The sequence below is a fragment of the Pelodiscus sinensis genome, chromosome 9, assembly GCF_049634645.1.
Source record: "Pelodiscus sinensis isolate JC-2024 chromosome 9, ASM4963464v1, whole genome shotgun sequence".
Taxonomy (NCBI): domain Eukaryota; kingdom Metazoa; phylum Chordata; order Testudines; family Trionychidae; genus Pelodiscus; species Pelodiscus sinensis.
The window spans coordinates 30,572,029-30,593,537 of record NC_134719.1 but is presented as its reverse complement, the minus strand read 5'-3'; the positions used below and the strand labels follow the sequence as shown (position 1 = coordinate 30,593,537).

At 41.4% G+C, this 21,509-nt stretch overlaps 1 protein-coding gene across 4 annotated transcripts in view; it reads left to right on the top strand.

The window, feature by feature from the left end:
• COL24A1 (collagen type XXIV alpha 1 chain) overlaps nt 1–21,509 on the top strand; it is a 251,636-nt gene that overhangs the window by 148,731 nt on the left and 81,396 nt on the right. For all 4 annotated transcript variants that reach the window (XR_012905946.1, XM_075936387.1, XM_025183174.2 and 1 more), the window contains exons 25-28: nt 11,046–11,099; nt 14,265–14,318; nt 17,066–17,119; nt 18,248–18,301. Coding sequence is in view for 3 of the 4 variants with exons in the window: in XM_075936387.1 (XP_075792502.1) it covers nt 11,046–11,099; nt 14,265–14,318; nt 17,066–17,119; nt 18,248–18,301 (216 nt within the window). In the remaining variant the exon portion in view is untranslated. The remainder of the gene's footprint in view (nt 1–11,045; nt 11,100–14,264; nt 14,319–17,065; nt 17,120–18,247; nt 18,302–21,509) is intronic.

Below are 21,509 nucleotides of genomic sequence, written 5' to 3'. Positions count from 1 at the left end.
ACGTGATTTGACAGATCTGATTGCTAGTGAGATAATCATCTGCTATGGAAGCAATAGACTCATTTAGACAGTGGTTAGTTAATTTAATAAAGGACTGCAGCCGGATCAAATTTACAATAGCAATGAGAGACGATCTTTTGGAAACCATGCCAAAAGAAACACTGGCTACAGCTACCGAGAAAATTCCCTCTGGGTGAGGGGGGGAAAATCTCACTGTGCTGGCATGTGAGCTTCATATACTTAAATTAAAATTATTGGTGGTTGACAAATCTTTGAAACCATGTTGCTTCAAGCACATCAGAACAAATAGCTCATCTGTGTTGTATACAGCACATCCCAGTGTATGGATAACTTTCAGACATTTTAAGATGATTGCTTGATGGGTTTTGTGCCATAAATCTGAAATCCACTGAGATTAAAACAGTTGCCTGCTAGGGCTGTGTTACTGTTTAGTAATGCTAATGTTCCTCCAAGCAGTAACAAACTATGAATAGCTAGGAAAAATTAATGGATGTTTCTCCCTGCCAAATCTCTGCAAAAATTCAGCAAAAACAGAAGTGTCAATAGCACAATGTACAGTTAGTGTTGAAATGACAAATCAGAGTAAGTAGAAGATAGAAAACAAACCCTGAAAAAATAATCCTCACACTTCACAAATTACCTGTTAAAAGTACATTTAAACAAGCAGCCCAATTGTGGACAGGATTAAGTACTACAGAAGGGATATGTAGTAAATACAACAAGTACAAAAACTGGCAACAAGAATAATAAAACCCAAGTCCAGCAAAGAATATATGTAACCTGGCTTCAGGTGTTAACTGCACAGCAGACAGACCTAGAAAAGAAAATGTAACCTTGTCTTGGCAAAACAAGAAAATCTTTAAGTTGTGCTGTATGTCTACGAGACATGTAGTTTCTTTTGGGAAGAATTCATGTAAGTAATTTCCCTACTTCCCGTAGAGGCAAAATTGAGCAGGATTGGCCACATGGAATGGATGTTTAATTTATGGGGAATGGAAAATTCCACATCTCTTTGCTTGACAAAAAGATTAAAAGAGCTCTGAGTGAATTTTCAAGATGCTAAGTAGACAAAGTTCTTTGAACTACCGTAAAAAGTCTGGAGTGTGGGAATGCACAAACAAAAATTGGAAACAGCAGGAAAAACAAAAGCAAACTGAGTAAAACATTTTTTCAAACATAGAATAGTGAATGTGTGAGGTCAGTACTATGAAGTGCATCCGAAGATGCAACTAGCTCGGCCAGTCTCAAAAACCTACTCCATAAAGGTTTGAAAAAAGGAGACTATTCACATTTTATCGTGTAATAACAATATTTTACATTCATATAGTGCTCTAAATTGTAGACCTCAAAAACCAAAAGTTCTTTCAGATCCCACATAACTGACTGTATCTATCAACCACTAATCCCTCCCATGCAGGAACCGCAATGGAAAACAGATAGACGTGCAGCATGACTTGAAGGTCAACAAATTCAGGCTCCAGGGTACCAATTTAAGAAGCAAATTGAAAAAAGGAATCCTCACTGATAAAACTGGTTTCAGATGCCAGGGTATCCCATGTGGAAGGAGAGAGAAGGGTAGTCTTTAAGTACCCAGCCCCCTTAACCATTTATGGTTTCATAGATTAGAATTAACATTTCAAATTGACCTTCCCAAATGAACAGAAAGCAAAAGTGATGAAGCACAAGTCTTACATACTCCATGCAAGGACCACCACTCAATAGTTAGGCCAAAAAAGCATTCACCACCTGAAATTTCTAACTGATGTGAGGGGCAGCACCAGAAAGTCCTTTGCAGCAATCCAATCTCAAGTCGTGTAAATCTGCAGTGTAAGTGCTAATTTTCAAAGAAAAGGTGTCAATCTCCTGGCTAAGGTAGATTATTAAAAACACCATTTGGCCCCAACTTCTTGGCCTTCAGAAGCAGCTCTCTGATCCAGTAAACCCCCAAGTTATGAACCTGAAAGAGGGGGATGAAGATGAGCAAGTTACTTGAACTGAGGTTAGCTGGTCTCACCACAGACATTTCTGGTAGCTGTTTCCCTCAGCCTACCAGCATAATCCATCCAAATCCGGACGACTGTTCACTCTCATCAAAATCCCAATCCTAGCAGGTCACTGGGTAAACTGGTCAAACACACCAACTAGATGCAGTAAGACAGATACTAAACCCTTTATTCTCCACTATGTCTAAGCACAGCCTTGGGTGCAGCCAAATTATGGCTCCCTGTTCAGTGCTGCCCACCCTCAGAGTAAATTACCTCAAGTAGGGTTGCTTAGGTGAGATGGGGGAGAATCAGGCAGAGTGGAGCTGAGCCCTGCACTGGTGAAGATTCTCCATATGTGGAAATTTTCTGTGAGGAATCACCATGGCTGCATCTAGACTGGCAAGATGGAAAAACTTGCCAGCTGTCTACACTGGCCTCTTGAATTTCCGCAAGAACACTGACGATCTCATGTAAGATTGTCAGTGTTCTTGCGGAAATACTATGCTGCTCCCGTTTGGGCAAAAGCCCTCTTGCGCAAATGATTTTGCGCAAAAGGGCCAGTGTAGACAACGCGGTATGTTTTGCGCAAAAAAGCCCGGATAGCGAAAATGCCGATCACGGCTTTCTTGCACAAAACCGCATCTAGATTGGCCGCGGACGCTTTTCCGCAAAAAGTGCTTTTGCGGAAAAGCGTCCGTGCCAATCTAGACGCTCTTTTCCACAAATGCTTTTAACAGAAAAACTTTTCCATTAAAAGCATTTGGAAAATCATGCCAGTCTAGACGTAGCCCACAAGTTTTAAGGCCATTTTGCATTGTATAAAGCTCACGTCCTTAGCTACCAAAGATCCCAGCTCTGAGTGTCTTCCAGATACTGGAATCACCTTAATCCATACTACCTCACTATCACCCCCATGTGTTGGAGGCATGTCAAAATGCCTCCAGCACCTCAAAGGAAAGCTCGGGGGCATGTAGCTTCATAAATCCCAGGACCAGAAGGGATCATAGTGATCATCTGGTCTGGTCTGATCTCCTGTATAACACCAATCATAGATCTTCCTGAAAATAATCCCTGGAGAGTCCTTTTTGAATTAAAATGAGCTCTTCATCTGTTCTTGCCCTGGCAGAGAAGAAAACTGAACCATACAGGAGCAGTCCAATAATTCTTTCACAAGGATGTTCTGTCATCTCAACAGCATCTTGTTCCAAATCCAGCCAGTCTTATCTGCAAAACTGATCAATGACCCCCAGCAAGAAATGCTCATCTGTGCTACTTGTGGGAGACTTTTGGAAGCTACCTGACCAGTGACCAAGCAAATGATATTGTCATGGCCAGGGCATAGGCTGTGGGGCCAGTAGTGTCCACTGGGCAGGGGTCAAAGGCAGGAATCAAAACTAGTTACCAAGCTAAATCAGGAGATGGATATCAAGGTCAGGCTGCCCCAGGGTCGATGGCAGGAGCTGAGTAAGACAAAGGAAAAGACAGGGCTGATGGTGGCAGCAAGCCGGACTGTTCATTATTGCGAGGATGGCTCTCTGGGCAGTGTTCCCTCTAAGATGTGGGTGGTGAGTATAATAGGTGGAGGAAGGCAATGCCTTCCCAAATGGCCAGGCATGGCCCTGCCCACACTCCACCCACAGAACGCCTATTGATTCAGCAGCTGAAGCAGTAGGCATTCTGGGGGCAGTGTTTTTCTGCCCTCGGGTTTCAGCACTGCTGAGGCTGCAGACACTGGGGCTGTTTGCCACCTGTTCTCCCTGTGCTCCAGGGCTTGGATTCTCAGGGCATGAGCTGCCCACCTTCCCTGTGGTGCTTTAGGCCAGAGAGGCTCCCGTGGGGAGCTGAAGGCTTACTCCTGTGGTCAAGACTCCCATGGAGGGCAGGGCCTGTGGCAGAAGGGGCAGGGCTGGGGACTTGCCTTCCCAGCTCTATGTTCACTCATAACCATGCTGTAAGATGAGCACTTGGGTCACCACCCAAGAGAAATTCAGAAGCCACCAGCTTATTAGCAGAGCACCCACAGTGACCACAGCCAGGCCTGCTGATAGGTGGGGAGGGGGGCAAAAAAAGGAGTAATTATCCTTGGGCCTGGTGATACAAAAGTGCTCTTGGCTCTTGACCACTGTCACTACTGCAGTAGCCCTTTAAAGCCTGGACCTTTTAAATTGCTGCTGGAATGTCAAGTGGCATTCTCTGGGTGGCTCTTAGGGCTGTTTGGGGAGGTGGGAGTGCCACGCAGCATGCTCCAGGCAGTGCTGGGTGGGCAATCATGGTCCAGGTGGCGCTGAGGATCAGCTGCCCTGGACCTCTCCCCTTCCACCTGAGGCTCTGCCCCTTCTGGGAGCATAAAGCCAGGAGCCCTCTACCTTGATCAGGGAGCTGCCAAGGCTGTCAACTCCCCTTCCCATAGCCAGCAGCTTGTGTTTCTACTGGTGATGCACATTCACATGTTCCCTAATGCACAAAACAAAATGTATTCTGCACATGGGTGGAAGAAAGAGATTTAAATATGTGCCTCAGTGCATTTAGAAAAGATTATTCCTCGCATGTTTGGAAAAAATCTGCACGTGGATGGAAAAGATTAGAGGGGAACATTGACTATAACAGGCTTTAATAAGTGAAAGGTTTGTTTCAAAAGTTAAAAGAAACCATTTTGTTTGAGTCAGATCTGATCTTGATTAGAGAGAGTGGGTTATAGTTGTTCTATTTGAATTGAAAGGGCTTTATTTCTACCAACTGTAACACAATGTCATACAAACAAAGCACAAAAAGAAAGGGAAAACTATAAGGACAAAAAAATGTCGGGGAAGGCAGCATTAGAATGAGTAAGGAGTGTGGGCATGCAAACTTTTATATTCTCTTTGTTTTTCTTTTCTTCAAGTGAACCAACTATCTAGAGCCTTAGTTTCATCTGAGCAAGAATTTTCTCTCTCTCTCTCTCTCTCTCTCTCTCTGCATCCCCCACAGTGGAAAACTTTTTCCTAACCCTTAAAGAATAAAATGTTAATTTTTAGAAAACCACAACTTTTTGGTGTTCCTTCTAGAAGGATAAGTAATGTAACCCAAGTATGTTGCACCTCACTACTTACAGTCATACAGGCAGCTTCTGGCAAATAGTTGTGTGGCATTGACAAAGGAAGTGTCTTTGGCCCAGGAGATAACCACATTAAAGCTAAATTCCTCCTCTATTTAGAAGACTTTTCCTAATATTTTTTCCATGTCAGCTTCTTTTTTTGTTCCATGTTTACAGCAGTCTGGAGACAGGATTGCCTTTAAAACTTCATATTACCCTAATTCTCTGCACTCTGAATTAGCTGCACCCTTTATATCAGATTTGGGTTCCATTTCAGGGTCTTTGCCTTCATCTTCAAAGCTCTGAATAGATTCAGATTCATTTATCAATTAGATTCAATGAACTTTCATTTCAGTGCTACCTCTGATGTAGTCAGGAGCTATGCTATGACTCTGCAGCTTCTTGTTCAAGAAGCTTCTTGCAGGAGAGTTCACACTGCAAAAGCACATCAGAAAAGCTCTGCCCTTTTGTGCAAGGGCACTCTCTCACAAGAAAGCTTTGATCGCCTATCACTGAGGGTACGTCTAAACTACAACCCTCTGTCGGCAGAGGGATGTAAATTAGATGTATTGAAAGTGCAAATGAAGCCGGGATTTAAATATCCCGCGCTTAATTTGCATCATGGTGACTGCTGCTTTTTTTCGAAATGGGGCTTTTCGAAAAAAATGGCAGTTTAGACGGGGCATTTTCAACAGAAATGCCCTGTTTCGAAAGATCCTGTACTCCTCATTTGAAGAATGGCCACTAGGGCACCTGTACTTCTTTCAATAGGCTGTTTTTGAGGAAAAAAGCCCTGCTGCCCATCCACACACACCTTTTTGCGCAATAACTCTTGCGCAAAAAGGAGTTATTCCTCATAGAAAGAGGAATACTTATACTGCAAAAACCCCTCTGTTGTGTCAATTCACTGTAAATTTTCTTGTGCAAAAACACACTTGAAGTGTGGATGGTCCACGAGTTTTTGCCCAAAAACATGTTTTGCATGAACTCAGCAGTGTAGACATAGCCAGAGAGTCAGAGTCCTCCTGGCTCCGTTGCTGCGCCAAGGCTCTGTTCTCCAGAAATCCAGCACAGTTATGCTAGCTGGCACAGTGCGAACAGGTCAAGGTTCCATCCTCCTTTGTGAGGAAGAAACGCACTTTTTTGAATGTGCTTTTCTTTCTGCATTGTTAGCTATGATGTAGGTTGCTGTTGTACAAAGGGTGCCTTGCTAACAGGATAACCATTTGGCCTATTTTTTGCAAATAAGCTGCATTACCTTTGTAATTATTAATTTATTTTTGTTGTTGTCTGTGAAAAATAAGATCAAACTGATCTAATAACACCAACTCTTTTTATGTTTCATAATGCAGGGCTGGGGAAATTGGTATAGGTACAGGTTAGATCTCCTCTTCTAGCTGGGAGGAATGTGCTGATGAAGGCAAAGTTTTCATGGAAATGAATGGGGGGGAAAAAGAGTAGAATAATATTGAGATTTTCTTGTGGCAAGAAAATATTGTTTGGTTATTTGTATCATGTCATTAAAATAATGTTTTGTGAATAACAGTGAAATTTTGAATTCTGTATGGACATGATGCTTCATTGGAAAGTTTTCTTTTGAATTTGAAGTGTTAGTCTACACAGCCTAACAGGTAGTGTTTACACAGGAATCTTTTGGAACTAACTAAATATCTGCTTATTTTTAACCAGACCTTTTAAAAAGTTACTATATACTCCAGTTTGCACTAAGTATGTTTTCAATTATTATACTGTTGTCCAGTTTCTAACACACAGCATGTGCTCTGGCAGTAGGGTTGATTTCCCTTAATGAACATGTGTTAGATGTGGGATCTAGTCTCTGATCCATTTTCCATAAAAATGCTTATGCCAAGGAGGCTTTTATAAAAGGATATTTGTCATTAGAGAGTTGTACAGAAATTCTTACAAATGAAAGTTTATGGCCTAATATTTTTAACAAGGTTTATGGCTGTAACCATTTTTTTTCACTTAGTTCATTTTTTTCCCTTTTTGTTTCCTTTATAATCCATAAAGACTTAACACATTCTGTTTTCTTTTTGGAGGGCACCACTGCACTAACAAGAGTTATAGGAATGCCAAAGGACTCTGACTTAATACACATTTGGCACATATTTGTCCTTTTCCTTAATAAACAGAGGTGGGCTCAGACCTGCCCTGATCTGGATTCAGACTTTGCAATTGGTTTCCTAATGTGAACCAAACTAAAGCCTGGGATCTGAAGAGCCCCATGAACTCAGGAAGTTTAGTAGGAGATCAACACTATTTGGCTCGGCCTGTTGGTATTAAAATTATTTTATTTCTGTAAATAGACATCAGTAAATGCTTTTTTTAAGGCTTCCCTGGACCCACTTTGTCGGCCCAAAATGTTGCCTTTTATTTTCAAAAAAGAAAACTAACATTGTTCATCAATAATTTTCCTCTTCTTCCCTTTCTACTGGTACCCCCGCCATGTTCACCTTAGCTTCTGACTCTGATCTCTGGTTTGACCTTTCTCTTCCTTCTCATTCTTCTTGACAGCTCTACTACCCTTCCCGTTTTCCAGGCTTGCAACCTCTAATTTTAAAAAGACACTCTCCTCCCAGACATCCCATTCCTTTTAGTACTCCTGTAAGAAGAGACTCTACCTGAAAGGCTCCCACTGCTATCCTCAGTCTTCCAAACCAGATTTGGCCTTCAGCAGCAAAACTTGGTACTACCTCCATGAAGTTCAAGCAGGGAAGATCTGAGCTTTGCTCGAGTGGTAAATCCTGCACTGATCCTCTTTTGGGAAAGGAAGAGATCAGAAAAATTAGTTGTTGGTCTTCCAACATTTTTAACTCAAAAGTCCGCATGCTAGATCACCCTGGACTGACTTGGGGGGCTGATTCTGTGTCGCATCCAGTTCCACATGGAGTTAAATGCACTATAGCCATGAAGCTCAATACTGGTGACAACACACCACTGGCACCTTCAGTGACTGACATACCAATTGTGCAGACCTTAACAGACCTTATTACTAGCTATTGGCTCAGAGACCTATTGCATGTGTCCAGGCAGCCACTAGTCTGCCAGACATACTAAATTCTCCACCCAACTCCACTTCCTTATCCTGATTACCTAGAAGTTGGCTGACTGAGCACAAAGGACAACATAGATCTGAAAGATCCTATAACAGAGTAGTAACCGTTCTGCACAATGGCTACATCTAGACTGCATCTCTCTGACGACACAGGAATGCAAATCAAGCACTTCGGAAGTGCAAATAAACCCGCGGATTTAAATATCCCGGGCTTCATTGGCATACTCATGTTCCGACGCTGTGCCCATCAGGCTCAGTGTCGAAAGTGAAAGTAAAGTGTAGCTGCAGTTCTGCCGACAGCGGGGAGCTTTTTTGGCAGATCCTGTACTCCTCAAAAATGAGCCTACAGATCAAAGTGGAAGAGATTTTTCTTTCTGGTCTTCACTACCAGGTTTCATCCTCTTGCGAGCCTGTTACCAAGATCCTGGATAATGGCCTCCAGAACAAGTTGTTGGGCCTCCACATCAGCTCTGTCAGGATGTGTTCAGTTTTCATTTCATCTTGCCCCCTCCCACTCAGACTGGCACAGTGTTTCAAAGTACTGGTTCACACATATCACCTTTTCCAGGAACCTCCCTCATTTAGAGATTTTTAATGTCATTTTTATGGCCTTGTGGAGTTTCACCTGATGACATCCCTAACTGCCTTCCTGGTAGCTATAGTTAGTAAGAGTCAAGCACTGATGACAGACCAGCCTTATATTGTATTCCCCAGGGCAATTGAAATAGCCCAATGCTGACTATAATATCAAAGTATATTAAACAATGAGTTTCCTAAAGCAGCTCAGATTCCAGGAACACAAAGAGCCAAGGGCAAATAACAAAACCTAGCAGAGATATTTTTCACCTGTTGTTTTCTAGTGCTCTGGATTGTGGATTTTATTGAACTTATGCACATCAACAAACATTGCATGTTTAAAGGCAGAAATCACTGAATGTTGTGTCACAGGTATAAGTAGATAAAACAGTGGTTTTGATTAAATCATAAAAGTAGTAAAAGCTATTTTGTGTGTGTGAATTAAAAAAAACAACCTTGTTTAAATTCCAGTTAACATTGTTCACTGTTAAGTAAACTTCATTATATTCCTATGTATGTGGTGATAGCAGTTGCCAACATCTGATTCTTATACACATAATCTGATTTAATGTGTTATAAAATACAGTTGCATATTACTGCATTACTAATAACTTTCATATTTTTGCCATATTTCACAGCTGATCTGAGACAGCTGCAACAACACTATATATTTCTTGAGTTTTCATAGGAGCTAAAGCTCCCCTCCACTATTAATATCCAATGGGCAATTTCAGGAAAGTAGTCAATGAGCTGTCCTGTTTTAACTGGGTGTTGGAAAAGAAGCCTTGCACTAAATGTCCTTGTTCAGGCCCCAAGTGAGTGCAGTATATAAGGACTTGCCTCACAGTAGGCATTTGACATGGATGACAGCAGGGCTGGGATGATGCTAACTAGAGTAGATTGTAAAAGGTCACATGTCTCAATTAGTGTGTGTGTGTGTGTGTGTGAGAGAGAGAGAGAGAGAGAGAGACCAGCCCTAGAACATGCAGTGACACCAGGGGCCTCAACTTGGGCAGCAGGTAGTTAAGTACTTTACTGGATCAGGACTTAGAGTTGAAATGATGCTAGATACTACAAAGATGTAGGCATTTCATTTCATTTTTAATGTATTGTGAATGTTGTGTTGGGGAGGGCGGGGGTGTTGGGGACATATAAACTATTCTCAGCATTGACCTAACTCTGCCCTTATTGAGTGTTACCATTGGCTTGAGGCCACTGTGAATGGACTAATGCCACAGGGATACATCTTTTATTAGTGGAACACGTATGGCAGCCCTCTACAAAGGTATTTGCGATAGTCCATACAGTACAGGTGGACATTAATAGGAGAGTGCCCTGAGAGAGCTATTGTATTAAGAAATCTGATCCCATGCCTTATTCAGCCAAAACTCCCCATGACTTCAGCGGGTGTTCCTAGCAGGCCCAGGGGAAAATAAGAGTTACCTCAATCCAATAGCATTTTGGTTTGACTCACTCTGGCTGCCTCCCAGGGCCATTGAGGTTAGGATTTGGTGAATTTATACCCTCCTGAAAAATGTTTAGCTAGGATCAAAGCACCAGCCAAACAATTAGCACTTTTACTTCTATGAGGACCTGGATCATTAAGGCCCGGCCTGGTGGTGGCATTTAGGTGCTACCATAGTGTAACAGTTAAATAATAATTAAATAGTATTTTCCTTTCTTCCAACATCTCTTGATTGCATGTGGATCTGAGCACTGGGGGTGCCTCCCACAGGCTACAGTCTAGCACAGGGTGGGCAATAAGTGGCCCACGTGCTGGACACAGTTTGCCTGGGTTAGTCCCTGGTGGGTCACCGGATGCTTTATTTATTGGCATGTCCACAAGTGTGGCCAATGGGAGCTGCAAGCGGCTGTACCTGCGGATGCGCAGGAAAATCATCTGGCAGCCTGCCACGGGCTAACCCTGGGTAACCGCATCCAGCCCACATATTGCCCACCTCTGCTGTAGCCGCAACTGCATACTGTCAGCAGAAGCTACTGTCAGAGATGTTTGCTGAAAACAATGTATTAGGAAAAGCTCTGGGATGCTGTGGCAAGACTTCTATGAATGGGGAAGGTTGGTAATTAGTGGTAATTACCTACTCCTGAAGTCCTATGGGCTAGGTCGCGCAATGCTTCTTGATATGAATAAACGCTGACTCACACAAACAGCCCTGAGTCTAGCCTTCTGAGTAGGTGGCTCATGAGGCTTTAAAAGGGGTCCACAGCCTGCCCTTTGTTTGTTGGCAGAAGCAAAAATACAAAGCAGCATGGGCATCAGACAAATAAATTCCATGTCTTTTTTTCCATGTAGGGACCCGTTGGTTTACCTGGAGAAATTGGACGAGCTGGAATCCTTGGTGAAAAGGTAACTTCTAGCATCTCAGTCTGAACAGCAGTATAAATCACTCTCAGAAACCATACATTGATGATAGCTGATTTAATGATCACAGTGACATAGCGAATATATCTGCATGCATATTAATACATAGATGCAATCAAATGCAGCACAAATCCAGTGATGGGAATGTGGTCTTTGATTTTATTTATAATGAAACTGGAGCTTGTGAATTTGCTGAAGAGAGCAGTAGTATTGTTCATGGCCAAACTCTTGCCTTCCTATCCATTTCACTGGGTTCAGTCTGAGAATGTGACAGGACCAGTGTTGGTTTTAATGGGGTGGGAATTGTTCACTTCTCTATGGAGAAGAGAGAGAAAAGTGACACACAGTTATTTGGCAATAAGCAGTAGTAACATTTCTGTGGTAATTTTTAAATGACTCTAAGTCAATAAATGAACATAATTACAGTTTCCTCTCCTATATGGCACTCACATGTGTTTGTGAATGTAATGTTTGGCCATGTTTATAATACTAGAAGTCTAAGAATAGTAGATAAAGTTCTATTTTAAAAACAGAGAGGAAAACAGGAAGTTATTACTTGACTGAATGTCAGTTTCAGTTTTAATAAACACATTATTGTTTGTCAAAATGATCCAGGACTATTCATAGTTTAATCCTGCCGGGTTGAATTAGTTCACCTACTTTGGTGACTGGAATTCAAAATAATGCTATTGACAAAATTTTACTCTGTGAATTATTAAAATTTCCATAAAACATTATGATATTTTTACTGTTAGGTTGTGTATTAAGGAAAAGGAAATACATGAAATGAAAGCACTGGTTGTCAAGCCTGAAATATGGGTTAGTCTGATGAGGCTTAATCATAATTTCATGCTTAGAATACAGAAGGAGATGGTGTTATTTTGTTTGCTCTTAAATAGTTACTTAAATAGTTACTTCAGTTGCTGGTTTAAAGTAGGAGAGAGAAAGGAGCTAATCTGTCAATAAATCTGTCAACAGATGGAAGCAAACTGCTTAATGACAGTGATAGTTTTCATTATACACTGGATACTTGTCTCTCTATGATTCATGATGTAATGCGATGTTCTGGGTGCATCTGTATAATAGAAAGGAATTGTTTGTTATTTTTAAGAGATGTATTTTAGCAGGTGATGTTGTTGGGATGGAAGAGGAGTAAAGATATAAGAAGTGAGGGAAAATCCTTCCTCCTCTCTTAGGTACACCATATTTATCCCTCTATTGCCCCTTCACTGTTGTGTCCCAATCTCAACATCTCCCCTCCTTATCTACTTCTGCCCTTCCATCTCCACAATACTGACTTTTCCCCCTGTCATACATCAGTTCACCTACTTCCTCATTCATAAGTTGACTCCATTCCCTTCTGAACGCAAATCTGACCACACAACAACCTCTGAGTTCAGAAAGTTCCAAGGCTCCTTCTTCTTCCTCCAGACAACCCTCCACTTGGTTGACCAGAAACATCTTGCACATGCATGCATGTGAACACACGTCTCCCTCAAAGCTGAGAACCCTTTCTCTTCTTATCTAAACTCTTCAGACCTCAGAATCACCCTTCTTACTGTAACACACACAATCCATAAAGCTAACTTGCAGTCTCTGAACTTTTTACCTACCTAATATCCACCAGCAGCAGGTTCAGAAGCTTAAGTTGTCCCCTTCCTTCCCACTTGGTGCTAAATCCAAAATAAAAAGGAGTAGTTGCAGTAAAGAACTTGTACCTGTGCTTTGAAATAGCCCCACAGAAGCCCGATCTCTGCTTCTGCCCTCCTCTTTCTGCAGCTTGTGTGTTTCAGGCACTCCAGTGGCTGAAAGCTGCAGACATCAGGAGTTAGAGTGCCTTTCAACTCTCCCTCTGTGGGGCAGAACTGAAATATTCCCCATGATGCCTGTATTCCTTATGCTGGATTTTCTCCTACTGCTGCCTATGATACAGGTTGGCCCTCCCTGGTCCGGTGCCCGTAGGACCTGACTGGTTCCAGATAAGGGAGTTTGCCAGACCAGGGGAGGTCAGGGCTCTCCTGGGGACACCAGCCTCCCAGCTGGTTCCCCTCCTGGCTGCTGGCCCTTCTTCTGCCCCCAGGGCTGTTGTGCTGGTTGAGCTGCACTCCCAGCCCCCCTCTCTCTCCCCAGAAGCTGCCAGCTGGGTTCTGCTATTGGTCCGCTGGGCTGCCAGCTGCCAGCCCTTCTGCTGCCAGACTCCCAGCTGACACCCATTGGGGCTCTCTGGTCCAGGGGCTCTCTGGTCAATAACATCCATGGTCCTATTGGATCACAGATGTCGCTGGACCAGTGAGGTTCAACCTTTATTATGTGCTAGAGAGTCAGGAGTCTCCAGTGGCAGGTAAGTGTGCTATAGCATCCAGCTTCTGGAGTGACTCTAGACCCATGGTCCCCAACACGGTGCCCGTGGGCGCCATGGCGCCCGCAGGGGCATTTCAATGCGCCCGCCAGGTACTCGGGGCTGGCCTGGCCCCGGGCACATGGTGCACGGGCGCTTGCGGGGGGAGCACCGGGCGCACGGCACTCGGCGGGGGGGGGGGGAGTGCCGGCCCCAGGTGCGCGGCACTCGGGGGGGGGGAGGGAGCGCCGCCCCCAGGCGCGTGGCCCTTGGAGGGGGCCCCGCCCCCGGGCGCGCAGCTATGGGGGGCCCCGCCCCCGGGCGCGTGGCTATGGGGGGGCCCCGCCCCCTGGCACCCAGCGGGCAAACGGCCACACCCCCTGGCGCCCGACAACCTCAAAAGGTTGGGGACCACTGCTCTAGACAACCAGAAGTTCCCTTTGGGATTTGTAATTTCCAATTGAAGGTGACATACTTGCTCTAGCTCTGATCAAACTAGTGCACAAAAAGTGGAAGTGTAGCTGTTGCAGCTTGCCCCTCTGCTGTCACATTCCTATTTTTAGAGCTCCAGCTCAGTCCAAGCTAGCACAGGTGTGGTATGTCTTCATAAGATGGAGATTACACCTTCCGGTTCCATTGCAGACTTACTCTTCCACAGTTGTGACACTATCAGTAGGGCTTAGCTTCATTAACCCCTAATAGCCAGACACCACTGCCACAGTATGAAATGCTCATTGTGGAAAGAGAACCTTGCCAGTGAAATAACACACCATAAATTTGTTTCTTCTCTTCTTTTAAATTGTTTGTTAAAGGGAGAGCGGGGCAGTCCAGGACCAATGGGCCCTCCTGGAGAGAAAGGTGTCATGGTAAGTAGCAAATGAGGTACATGTCAGCTTTATTTTGCTTGCATAGGAACTTTTCCTTCCCAAAACCTGGTTCATTTTGGCCATGCCAGTAGCAAAAAGCCTTATGGAAAAGTAAAGCATTTGAGATATATTATTTCTAGGAAAGTTTCCATTTAGCAGCTTGCTAAGTACTTTGCAGAATGAAGCAGCATGCAGTGAATATGAATTAACCCCCTTTAAAAAAAAGGCTGTCATCAGATTTATGTGCAAGACTGAAACCTGGTGAATTAGCAAGCATGACAAAAAAGAAGGAAAAACAAACTTGATAGTCTGCAGATTATGATTGCTGAGAAACTACTTTCTAAGACTAAGCACTGGATTCACAAGTGTTGCAGTGACTAACTTTAAGATGCTCTGCAGTCTTGTAGACATCAGATCCCTAAGGTAGGCATCCAGACTTTCTCTACGGGTGTGTCTAGACTACAGGGTTTTGTCGACAAAAGTGGACTTTTGTCGACAAAACTATACCTGCGTCCACACTGCCTTTGAGTTATGTCGACATAACGTCGACAAAACTCAGCAGTTTTGTCGACGTATGTAAACCTCATTCTACGAGGAATAACGCCTTTTGTTGACAGAGTTCTGTCGATAGAAGGCATTATTGCATCTACACTGTCCTTTGCGTCCACACTGTTATGTCGACAAAGTGGCTTGCTTTGTCGACAGAACTAGATGTAGTCTAGACGCTCTTTGTCGACAGAAACTTTGTTGACAGTATCTGTCGACAAAATTTCTGTTGACAAAACCCTGTAGTCTAGACATACCCTGAAATGCATGGCGAGAATTAGGCACCTGAAAAAAGGATTTACAGAAGCCAGCAAGCTGAACAGGGAGCTGCCTTTGCTATAGGAAATGCCAAGGAAAGAGGTATAGTTTAAGCCCTGCTCTTTAAAGGGACTTTGAGATTATGACTATGCTACTCATCACTGGCAGTGACATGTAGGGTACATGTAACTACCTCCCTCTATGAAAAGTACACTGCATCCACACTGTGGTATGTGGCTACACTTGTCAGTGAAAGACTCTGGCAGAGGGGAGGCAACATTGGGAAGTTCCAGCAGCTCCCTGCAATGAGACCCTGCTAGGCTGTTAGAGCCTTTTCCGCACTGCCAAAGTGGAGAGAAGCTCCAGTTGCTGGGAGAGTGGGAGACTACACTGAGATACAAGAAGTGAGCAACAGACACACCTATTTCCACTTGGGATCTGGTGGAAATCCTCTCCTGGCAGAGGGGAGCCTCTACTGGTTTTTACATTTCTACATACCATTTCCCTTCCTGGTTTTAATGTTCTTTCCCTAATAAAACCAAACTCCTGTTGCTCACAGCAGCATTATTACATTTAATGGTAGCTGCTGTGAGGTCACAAGCAGGAGGGAAAGGCAATCGCTCAGGTAGCTTGGTTCAGTTCCAGGGATGGGTTTGAATAACAAGACTGGGGACCTTGAAGCTGGTTCTTTTTACTCCTAAGAAACCTAGTGCACAAAGTAGAGCATTGATTGGGGTGATATGTGGGTGGACTGATGGCCAGTGGTTACAAAATACTAGTAGGCTGATGCATTTGGTACTATCTGAAGGTTTTTCAGGGTGCATGGCTCATTCCTAGAGATAGTGAGTTGCAGTAGTCAAGGTGGAGATCTCAAACATGCGGCTCATAAGCTTAAGACTGATAGGATGTAATGTGTTTTCTGGACAGCAGCAAATAGAGCAGACATCTTTTGCGGCAATTGCTCTTTAGGCATTCATTAGCAGAGAAGCATCTGAAAGGACCCCTCTGCTCCAGATCAGTTTATCAGCCTGTAGAAAAGGGGATGGTATTCTTTGAAGCTCTTCACTCTTCCTACTACCACTAAATGTCTTGAATGGATTCACCTTCTATTAACCATTTTACATTCAGGAACATATCTCTGCCAGGAACTGAATAAATGAGGATTTATTAGTATAGAACATGATCCTGTTATCTCTTTACTATCAGCCATTGTGCATGTTACTGTGAGTAGTCCCACTGAAGTCATGGTAGAAAGTACTATGCTGGGTGGTAAGTTTTTATAGGAAATATAACATGCCGTTACATTAGAGATCAGAACTGGAGCTTGTAATTTTGGGTGGGCCTACAAAATAATTTTTCCTTGCCAGTCCTGTTCACACAATATACTACTGACATCTCTCTATGTTGACTACCTGTTCACACTACTATACACAGGCCTGGTTTGATGATAATGGAGATGGTAAGCAAGTTCTTTGGGATACATCCCAAATTTAACTGACTTCTTTGAAATGTATGTATCCAGTTCTAGATTTTGGCACATTCTTATTTTATGACACTGGAGAGTGGATTGCTTTTCTTGAATACTCTGAAGAGGATATAATCAGTTTTGGGGAGTTGTTTTAAATACCATTTCCTGCCAAAATTGCAATTTTGAATTTAGCAAACCTTAAATTTTGATTGACTTAATTGGCATAAAAGTTGGTTGGAACTAATGCTATGCATACATAGTGTTAGAAGATAAAATATGTTACTATTATGATTTCTGAGATGTCTTTGTAAATCACTATTTTATAAACAAAGTGTTTATGGAAGATATTTTGCCAGATAATTATTTTTTAAGATGTTCTACCAATTTCAGATAATGATGTGCTAGTTTGTCTTACGTTTCAGACATTTAATATTAGAATTATTCAATCCCTTTTCTATATCTACTTCTAATTTAGGGCTATCCTGGTCCTCCAGGTGGTGTTGGGCCTGTAGGACCACAAGGATTGCCTGTAAGTATATAACAAAATTTTGATTTAACATAAGATGCAGTCTGTTCAAAAAATCACTCTTTTTTTACTTTGTTAAAGTTAGGGCTATTTGTAGCCTTTCAAAACTGTCATGAAAATGTACCAGCCCAGGCACAAACTCTGTTCATCTGGCTTTTACTGGTATTATTTACTGAACCAGAACAAGTAGACAAGTAGAATTTTTCAAGACCGATTTAAAGTGTAGCCATTTTTAATTTATTTTCTGATATTTAATTAAAATAGATAAATTGTATGTCAGACATATTTACTATTAATGAAAAACAAATGGAGTCTTCCTGATTTGCTTGTGTTACGCTCTCCACTATGAGTCACTAGCAGAAATAGCAAATGAGTCTCATAGCACCTAAAACACAAGTTTCTACCATTTGAGCCACAGGAGCTGGTAGTAGAAGTAGGTAAGAATGATAGGATAACAGAACTGAAAGGGAACTCCAGAGGTCATCAAGTCAAATCTTTTGCACTCGTGGCAGGACCAAGCACCATCCTAGACCATCAGGTGTTTGTCTAACCTCCTCTTAAAAATCTCCAATGTCCACAATGTCCACTAGGCAATTTATTCAAGTTCTTAACTACCCTGACAATTAGGAAGTTTTTCCTAATGTATAACCTAAACCTCCCTTGCTGCAATTTAAGCCTATTGCTTCTTGTCCTATCCTCAGAGGTGAAGGAAAATAATTTTTCTCCTTCCTCCTTGTAACTGCCTTATAACTACAATACTTCAGTTGAAGCCCTTAGAGTAGAACTGAAGAATTACTTCTCATGTTTTGCTTACAGGGTTCTTATCATTTATGTGAATAGCCATTAGAGTAAAACACCCCACTAGAGTAAAGCACCGTTCACATTATTTCTTACCTAGTGCAAAGCCAATACTAAAGAGACACAGCTAATACTATGCATATTTTATTGGACAACTTGTACTGAAGTAATTTGGTTGATTCTGAGCTTTTAGAAAGAGAGAATGCTTGAATTTTTTTCAGCCTAGCTTGAACTAGTATGAGAATTTACTTGTAATTTATAATATAGACCTCTTGTCACTTTTGGAGGTATTTTGAAAGAGGTTGTTAAATAATGATTTGATTTAATATTTAGGGTCCTTCAGGGGCAAGAGGACCTCCCGGACCACAGGGATCTAAAGGACGAAGAGTAAGTAGAATTGTTATTATATTTTATCTAAAGCACATGATTTAATAGGAATCTAGTTTCTAAATCACCTACCATTGCTTTTTTTGAACTCTGTTATGTTCTAAAGTATAGGTCATCAATATCAATTCAAGGCACTGAAATATGACACTCAATAGTAAGAAACAAATTCAAGGTCCAGTTTTGCTCCCACTTGAGTAAGTTGGAGTTTTGTCATTGACTTCAATTAGAAGCAAGATCAGAACTAAAATTATTGCTTGTTTACTTTACCCACCTCTAGTTCCTGACATATATTACTGCAAACCTTCATCCCTCCTAGTGGACTGTGTTTTACAGACTAAAATTCTTCTTTTCAGCATTCTTTTAATGCCTTCTAATTGTTGTGAAAGAAAATTGCAGTTCCTACTGTATAATTTTAGGAGAGGAACAACAAAACTGTATATGACACCTAATATCATCATATTCTGTCACCATAAAATTCTGTTTAGACTGTTATTTGCATGTTCCCTCTTTCATCAGCAAAATGTAATATTTTCCCCTTGTGCACAGTGAACTGATCCAAAGCCTATCTGAGTCAAAGTCTATTTGAGTCCCTTGAGTTAAACAGTTTCAAAGAGAGCAATTAAGCTGTAAAATAATGTGATGGTTTGATATGTGATATATGTGCATGCTTCTTCTTAGAAAGCAAGTTAATTACTTATTCTTATTTATGTCTGAGCACTCATCACCTTAGATGTAATGTAATGCTTAGAGTCTTATAGAGTTTAGTCTTTTATGAGATAAAAAGTAGGATATCGGCTTACTTAAAGAGCACTTAAAACAAATTCTTAATGGTCTCTTTTGCCAAAATTCTTGAATCTTTTTTTCAACAACTTTTTTGGAATCGGCACTATAAGCAAAAATAGTCCTTCGTACAGTTTAATATCTGTTGCATCATTTTCTTCTTTTAAAATAAAGATATTTCAGTATATCGATTTTTGATGAAAATGTGTGTGTATTTTAATTTACAAATTTTATAAAGTTGGAGGATTTTTTACTTTTGTTGGATAAAGATAAATACTTAAGAAGCTTACACATATGTCCTAACAGTACGGTACTATGCAGAAGATTAAGTTTTGTAAACTTGTTTTGCAGAATAAAAGCATATGATTTATATTCTTTCAAATTTTTCTTTCATTATTATTCATAAAATGTTTAGGAAAAAAGTCTTATTTTAAATTTATTTCCAACATATTTGAAATCTGCTTTATATAGTACTAAGAATATTGTACCATTTTCATTAGATAAACTTAATATCTTGTCAGTAATGTTCTTCTTCCTTCAATTATGGTTTCCTCCTCCAAAATAAATCTGTTGCAATTTGCTTCTGCTTTGCTAGTACAACACATATGAACCATTTGTAAAATATTACATATAAAATGTGTAATAGCTGCTAAAAGTTAGGAATTGGTGTATTGGATAAAACCCTATTATGAAGATTCTACTAACTAGAAATGCAACCTCAGTGTTTTCTTATCTTTAGGATGAGATATACAGAATAATTTGTCCCATTCTTTTACACTTGATTAAATATCCAAGCTGAGTTGGAATTTATACACATTTCTACTTTTGATCTAAAAGTATCTATATCACCCCTACATGCCTATATTAAGATTAGATATTCCTGTAGTTATTCCACACACAAAACTATGACATTTCTAAATCTGATATATTGTAAGTCTGATTCTGTGAGTCTGACACAAATAAAACTCCTATTTCAGTAGAAGATGTGTCTGAGTTAGGTCTTCAGAATTAAATAAATTAATTTAAAACTTCAGTTGCTCAGAGACAAAAGCATCTTCAAGCCCCCACCAAAAAGAATTGTTACAGTCCTATGAAAATAGGGTGTTTGCATTCCTGCTTCATTAATAACAATGGATTTGTCTTAAAATATTACTTTGTGGAAGCAATTTAAAAGGCTAAAGAAATAAACGGTCACTGTTTGAGGAAGTATTTGTTGATTTAACAATAATAGAACTCTACCTTTTAAGTAAACAATGAATAATCTTTAAAATCCTCCTAAAACACAACCCCTAGACACGTTCAGAACTGGTTAGATAAATTTACATGTGAAAAATAGTCATACACAATTTAGCTCAGAAAACCATCCAGTTAACTGTGGGAAATGCCTGATGAGACTTGCAGCAACATGTATGGTATGTAGAACTACAAACCGCAGTGAAAAACAGGCTGCATTTACACTGCAGCATGTAGCTACAAGCATCAGCAAAAGGCTGTCCCAGGACAGAGGCCGTAGAGAAAGGCTCAGCAGCGGGGAGTGCTAGAGCTTTTTCCTATTGCCTCCCTTCTACTGGAGCCTTTCCCCATGGCCAGACTCTTTCACTGGGATGGGGAAAGGCTCCACCAGTGGGGAGTAAGCAGGACACAACATTGCTAAAAATAGCTTCATTAGAACTTGTTACAAAATGATCCTACTGCTGCAGTCTCTTCAGGCTGGCCTCCCCGTTGAAGCCAGTAGAATTTTTCCCTCCATTCTAGACTGCAGGATCAGGCCCAATATGGGATTAATGTATGAAAAATGTAGAGAGATCACTTAAAACAGCAGGTGTCACCATTGGGTTCACATGAAAGCTGTATGGGTACCCTGGACTGCGTGTGGCAAGATTAAGACACATACAACAAATTGCATGCAAAAGTTAAAGAAGAGCACATGAGAATTCCCGTTTTGTGTATAAATAAAAGAAGAGATCATGTCGTCACAGCTGGAATTTACGGTTTTAATAGCAGTGAGCAGCTATTGCTACATTTTTACACAATGAAATGGCTTTATATCATTCACCAGTAACCCCTGAGCAGCCATTTCGTATGTAAGATTACCCATCAGTCTAGTTTTGCTAAGATTGTCCAACTATGCAGTCTTCAATACAGGGGGGGCTTCTAACTGGCTGAAGATCAGTTGTTACTGCTGGAATATTTCCTTTCTAGACCAGAGGTTCCCAAACTTTTTGACACGGGGACCAGTAAATCCATTCACGAGCTTTTGGAGGACCGGTAACATTTATTTGCATATACATTAAGCAAATGATGAATATTCAAATAAGTTGTTTCTGGTTCTCCCAAAGCCCCCAGTGCCAGCGTTGATAGTCACCCACAATATTCTTGCCAGCAAGTTAAGAGAATGTGGATTGGATAAATGGACTGTAAGATGGAT